At 35.5% G+C, this 7,004-nt stretch overlaps 1 protein-coding gene across 1 annotated transcript; it reads left to right on the top strand.

Moving 5' to 3' along the window:
* The first annotated feature begins 331 nt into the window (after positions 1-331).
* Positions 332-5,743, top strand: LOC130993573 (uncharacterized). Its single transcript, XM_057918504.1, has 16 exons — positions 332-559; positions 896-1,272; positions 1,381-1,501; positions 1,715-1,832; positions 2,367-2,491; positions 2,644-2,715; positions 2,825-2,893; positions 2,987-3,067; positions 3,176-3,295; positions 3,381-3,455; positions 3,538-3,618; positions 3,860-3,933; positions 4,012-4,072; positions 4,287-4,342; positions 4,669-4,751; positions 5,362-5,743. The coding sequence occupies exons 1-15, from the start codon at positions 410-412 to the stop codon at positions 4,748-4,750; spliced, it is 1,662 nt and encodes a 553-aa protein (XP_057774487.1). The 5' UTR covers positions 332-409; the 3' UTR covers position 4,751; positions 5,362-5,743.
* The last annotated feature ends 1,261 nt before the right edge of the window (positions 5,744-7,004 follow it).

The following is a 7,004-nucleotide window of genomic DNA, read 5'->3' on the forward strand; positions in this document are numbered from 1 at the left end:
CAAGAAATTTTATTTTATCTATTAGTTTTCAAAGATTTTATATTGAAAATTTTATGAAAATTGGGGTGTTACAAAAACTCACCGGCAAAAATAAAAAAAGAAAACTGGTATTTATTTGCAAAACATTTTAAACATGAAATTTAAAATTACATAATAATGTTAATTAAAAAAATACATAATAATGTGGGTAACAGTAATAGTACATAATTTAGTTTCAATTACCTCTATAATAATTTGCCAAACTACATAATACAAACGGGTCGGGCAGTATCCAGTTGGGCCGGGTTGATTGCCATATTGAGAAACGTGGTAAAATCGCGGTCCCTTCCTCCGGTATTAATATTTCGTTTCCAATATACAAACAGGGAATAACCACCGCCGTCTCCCTAGCTTTCCGCTCCACTTTCAAATGGCCAGCGACGGCGCTCCACTTATCAGTGATACCACACACGCGCACGTTATCTCCGCCGCCGAAGCCGACAACAATGACCTGAAGCTCCTCCGCCTCGCCGTCCGCTCGCTGCCGCCACAAATTCTCAAGGACTTGCTGTCCAATGGCGTTAGTGCTTTTCTCACAATTACAAACTATTTTCCGGCTCGCTTATTATCCAATTTAGCTTACAAGAGCGCAGCAGTTTATAATCAATTGGAACATTTTAATTCCAGCAGTCGGTATCTGATTATTTGGACAAGTTTTGGTCCTCTGTTTGCTATTGGAATTGGTTTTACTTCTGTCGAAATTAGATAATTTACTCCCTGATTCAAACTATGCAATCCAATTCTATGGTCTGGAAATAATAATGGTGCTAATTTTAGATTCCGGAATTGATTGACTGATACAGAGTGCTGCGCATGATGTATAATTTATAGGCTAAAGCTCTCATTACTGATACAGGTTTGCGCACGCTGTATAATTAATCAATTTGGTCTGCACGAGCAAATATGTTCTCGTCCTTCAGTTGCAACGCCTGTTTTGAGTGCGATTCTTCATGAATCGGCAGAGCGTGGTGATGATGGAGCTAATAGTAGTGTTGGGGAAAATAAAGATGCGATTGATGTAGAAAACGGATTCCAGGAGGTTTGCAGGGTTTGTCTAGGCATTTTGCAGTTCTTATATATTGATGACAATGGAATTTCAGTGAGAAAGAGTCATGCTTGCGATTTTGCTGCAGCAGTTGCGGACCCTGTAAAGCAAGGGGGCTATCAAATTGATAGCTTCTCACTCCAAGTGTCCTTGCCCCCGATTGTGGTCGATAATGAACAGGCAGTTTGGTTAGTGATCTAGATTCTTGGATATACAGTGTTTTGATAGCTGGAAAATTCTTTGTATTTATAAAGATATAATTCTGAAAACAGTAATAGCGGATTGTTCATTTTCAGGTCATATATCAAAGAGAAGTATAGTTCTGAATCTTGGTTCACAGAAAAGTTTCCACTTGCAAGCATTACAGTGAAAGATTTTTTGAAATTGTCTGTTGCAAATCCTTTGGAGAAGTTATTGGTATTATTTGAGACTTTTCTTAGTAGGGTTGTGTGCATGGTATTTTAAATTTTATTTTTCATTTTGGCATTGTGTTGGACTATAATGGCATTGGGCTGAACTTTCTTGAATGAGAAAGTGATGCTTACTTACTATATACATTTGAGGAGGGGTTTAGTGACGGTTCTCTTTTAGTCATCTTAGTATTGTCTAAAATATTTTTAACTATCGCAGGATGTAAAATGTAATGACAATTCATTCCGAGTTCGATTGACATACACACTTTCTGATGCATCAGCTGAGAACAAGCCCTTTAATGAGAGCAATGGGTGCTATAAGAGGAGGAAAATAGGCAAGCCACTTTCCTTTCTCTTTTCCATGTTCTTGTTTGCTACTGTTTCTTTCCCAGGCATATCCTTAATGCAGTAGTACAAACTTCATCCAGGTGCATTAACAGCGTCATAAAAATCTGAACTTGAATAGTGAAACCTGAATTGACATAAAAATCTGAACTTGAAAGTATTACACTGTAGTATGAAATGTCTTAAGCATATGCTTATTTAAAGGTTCCCGATCTCGTTATTTTATCGACTACTGCATGGAAAGTATTTACTCAATAATTGCTATGGAGAAGGCTCTTTATTATGCCATACGTTAAATAGAGCAGCATATTTGTACTTTTGTAGAGAATAGGCATTGAATCATTAAACTTGCAATGCGGTAGAAATCAATACATAACGTTAAAGTGATTGATATAATTCCTGCATTCTCTAAACAAATCTAATGGTTCTTTAATATTAGAAAAGCAGTGAAGATGGTCATGTCATGTGAAATGTGTTGTCTTGGATTCTGCACATTATATACGTTTATACTATTGAATTGACAGATGACACTGATCTCTTGAAGAACTCTGCTGATTTGCAAAAGGTTGAAAGTCATGACCTCACTACAAATTCTTCAACTGAGTGCAAAGATGATGAGACTGGTTTGTCAAAATTCCCGCTAAAGAAGGTATGTGCCGACTCATGATGTCTTGTTTCCTTCTTTCTTTCTTTTCAAACTTGTCCAATATTAGGAGCTTAAATTTCTTGATTTTATTCAATATAGTGCCAATTGAATTTAAAAAATCAACACTTTATAGGTGAGGATTTTGTTATTTTCAGGTCAATGAGTGCTGCTCCTTGGTTTTTCAATGCTACAAGACTTCTGTTTATGTTGGTGGGAGATATCTTAAGGTGCAACAACTTTATCATGAACAAAAGTCAACCTTTTGATTATTAAAAGCCTTTGGGTTGACCTTAATGAAAATTCCCTGGAATCATGCTGTTACTCTTTCTGATGCAGTACTCTAGAAACGTCAGCCAGTCACGCTGGATTATAGATGATGAACGAATGGGCGAAGCATCTGTTGAGGTGAAGAAGCTTCAAGATTGAAGTTTGTGGTATTCCAGTTATTATTTTGGAATGTCCAAAACATGACACAGAATTTTTTTCCTTGTTTTGCAGGAAATTATTGGTAGCAACATCCTCCCCATCTGTCAGGGTGACAACTACAAGTTCCATGCTGCTGGCAGAGAAGACATTGATGTAGAGAATTTGATCTTTTAATCACCACTGATAGTTGGCAGTTCTGATTTGAGCTTCTTCCCCTCTCTCTATTTCTCTCTTATATGCATGTAATACATATCTATGCAGGTGCGCATGCTGGGTACTGGGCGACCTTTTTTGGTTGAGATCCAAAATGCACGTCAATTCCCGTCTGATCTGTTGATAAAGAAGATTGCAATGAAGATCAATAGTTTGGAAAGCAAATTTGTATGCCTAATAATGTTGATTATTTTGCTGCTGCTTATCATACATGGTCTGAGATATGAAGTACAAAATGCACTGGTTTGTGCAGGTGCGAGTGAAGAATCTTAGGTTTTTGGGTAGTCAGGGTTGGGAGCTGATGCGTGAAGGAGAAGCAGAAAAACAGGTAAGGTTTTGGCTTTTAATAGTTGACAGTCGTGGACTCGTAATGACCAGTAGTACTAAAGGTATTCAATGCATATTTGCAGAAACAGTATGTTGCACTAGTGTGGATTTCTCGTCCCTTTGAAAATGAAGATGAGCAGAAATTATCATCGTTCAAGGACCTGGTAACTTATACTCTTGTGTGTCTGTGTGGGACTTGTGAGACTGTGTACTTGTCCTTTTCTGTCTCCCCCTTCATCTCTGACCAAAGAACTGCTTGCTTATTACCTACTTCTTTTTCAGATTTTATTCTCTAGCTTGTAATTTGGTAAACTTTGTATTTAGAAAGCTGTTTTTATTTTCAGTACATCTTCTGATCTAGTTGGGCCAAGTTTGTGTGGTTACCGGTTCCATTTTCTTGTGCAGCAAATTTTGCAGAAAACACCAGTAAGGGTTCTCCATCGTCGAAGTCCACTAGAACGTGAGAAAACCATACATTGGTAAGAATATCTTACATTAAAAGGTTTTACTATCCTTCTGCTTTGCAGATTTCTTTACACATTTATCTCATATTTCAGGATGAAAATAGAGAGGATAGCTGGTAGTTCTCAATATTTCCTATTGCACTTGTGCACTCAGGTTAAGTGTTTTCAGTCTCTCATCGTATTCTGTCTGAATTGAGGGAACTTAATGTTGGTAACTGAGCATTTGCAGTTGCTGGTTACTGCAAAAAGGGCCAACTTATTTAACTTTATGAATCATAGGTGAAATAAAATCATAGCAGAAATCTTGCATCCTAAATTTTCTTGAATTTTCGGAAAAAGCTGATTAGTGATAATTTTATCTCAACCAGGCGGGAACTTACATCAAGGAATTTGTTCATGGGGATCTTGGACGTACATATCCCAAGTATGAAATCGCACCACATTTATATTATCATCATCGTCATCATCTATATCTTAGATTTTTGCTGGATCCGCTTATCTCAACCCTCCAGATCACTGCTTCTTTCTACTCTCATATTTTGTTGGAACAATGAAGAAAACTGAACAGCTACTCTAGACATTTCAGTTGCATATCGAAGTTCAAGTTGTTGAAAAAATCTTAATTCTGTGAATTTTCTTGGACTATTATGCTAAGGATTATTCAATAAATGATTCCAGCATCTTCACCAGTTTCATTTTTGGGCCCACGCATCAGTTCTTTTCACCCATTTTATGCTGTATTTTTTGCAGTGTCGGTTCAATCCTGGGATGCAGAGCAGAAATATTGCAGCTTGATGTCACAGATGTGAAGATGGATTGCTTCCAGGCCTAAAGTAAGGCTTCTCTGTGCTGAAACTTTCATTTTATATTTTTCATTCGTTGCAAATATAACCCGTCTTGTAAACATTCAATTTTGATTCTAATTAATTGGGTCTTTTATGAAAGGTTTTATGTTTCATAACTGAAAACCAAGATTACTATTTTGTGTAATCTTGTGAGATTATGATAAGTCATGACATCCTAACAAATGCAGAATGGTCTCATGAGACTATAGCAATATCTCTTTTATAGACTTTGCTTTGTGGTTGCGAGAGGCTATAATTTGGTTTTCTCGCAAGGCATAAATTTGAAGAATATGAATGATTTTATAGATAAGTAGAGTAGTTTCAACTCAAAAAGGAGCTACATAGGGTAATGCAAAAGCATCAATCTGATGCAAGTATTGTGCACGAGGACACCACGCCATGCTGCTTCTGGAGCCGGAGATGCTGCTAACGCTACCATCACTTTCAAATCTCCGCCTCTTCTCCTCCAGTTTTATATCTTTGTAGAGCCAATCTGAATCTGAATCATCGTCTTCTTCTTCATCGAGTAGATGTGTCTGTAGTGCAAAACTTAGGTTCTGAAGCAGATTCTTGTACTGTAATTCACTTGTCTTTGTAGGAGCGAAGGCAATGCTACTGCTTTCCGACACCGTGTGCGTGTTCCTCTTGTTGTTGCTGGTGTTTGCTGTGCTATCGTAGGAAGATGGTGATAGAACAGCAGCAACTTCATGCTCCTTGGTGAGACTGCTGCCTTCAAATTGCTTTGATGTTTTCTCTGTCTTGGCCTTCCTTCTCTCTTTCTCCTCCTTTTCTGTTTCCTCACCCAGCTGTACCCACCAATTTGTCAAATTCATTACAATCCAATAACATTCCCAGGAAAAGCACAATATTTAAAATTCTAGAAATTTATAATCCTAACTGATTAACAATAATATTTCATGATCGAATGAAATAAGTAGTACTAACTTCTTTTTTGAAAGGAGTACTATATGATTTAATTACTACTTCTTCCAAAAAGTTCAGATTTTTATATATCCTAATTTTAGATAAATCACTCAAAATAATCATTTTAAACTAAAAATATACGTCTTGGTCCACAATAAAAGTGATAAAAATGTGTTGTTAAGTAATTAGGATAAATTACGTATTGTTAGTGGTGGGGTATAGTCTAAAAAAAAACTTTTTTTGTGGACGTCTTGAAAAGTAAATTTAGAATGTTTTACGAAAAGAAATTTTAGGAAGATTTATTGTGAGGGAGTATAAATTAAAAATTAAAAGTTAATTGTAAACCCGGATATTCATTATTCTTCTTTCAGAAATATATTATTCATTATTCGAAGTTCTCTTATTATTATTGTTATTATTATTATTATTGTTATTCGAAGTTCGGATAAGAATATTCCAAGTGGTTGTTCCCCAACCAACAAAATTTAAAATTTAAGAAATTTACAATTCAACAAGCAGAGTTGCCCCGGGGCATGAACATAGTCTTCGATATTCATTAGTCTTCTTTCAGAATTATTATTATTATTATTATTATTATTATTATTATTATTATTATTATTATTATTATTATTATTATTATTTCTTAAAAGATTTAATTTAATGAAGATTAAGAGAAATCAACTTGTGTTAATCAGGGTCGCCCAAGAAAATCCAGAAACAGTAAACATCGATTAAAAAGAAAAATGCGACGATCAATCAAGGTTTGTCAAAGAAATAAACCTTGATCAATTGAAGCCAAGCCTCATATTTCTCCTTGATCGGCGACATGTCCAGATTAATATCAAAGATATCCGAGGGTTTTTACGAGAAAAATATTGAATAACGAAGCATATAAGCTCTTAATATAGAGGTTGTAAACGTAAATCCTAATCCAATTCGACGTCTACGATATATATTCCACAAAATTGGTAATACCCCAAAAAACCGGACACAATCTATTGGGCCCATTCTAATTAAAGGCCCGTTATGCATTTGGGTCGATTCCCATTTAACGGCCCACTATCTTTCTACGCATATTTCTCCACTGTTGGCTATTTTGTTTGGGTAACTAATACGGAGTATTTATCTTTTCTTTTAGGAATTGAAAATAAAATGACGAATCGTTTTGAAATAATAATTTTAACTTAATTAAATCTTCATTTTATTTTATTTTATTTTTTGTAATTTTGTCCTCTTAATTATTTTTCGATCGTCGAAGTGCCGTCAAAGACATAATTTTACATTTATTTTGTTATGGTCTTCTCCTTAGCAATTTGG

Source organism: Salvia miltiorrhiza, chromosome 1, assembly GCF_028751815.1.
Source record: "Salvia miltiorrhiza cultivar Shanhuang (shh) chromosome 1, IMPLAD_Smil_shh, whole genome shotgun sequence".
NCBI classification, from domain to species: Eukaryota; Viridiplantae; Streptophyta; class Magnoliopsida; order Lamiales; family Lamiaceae; genus Salvia; species Salvia miltiorrhiza.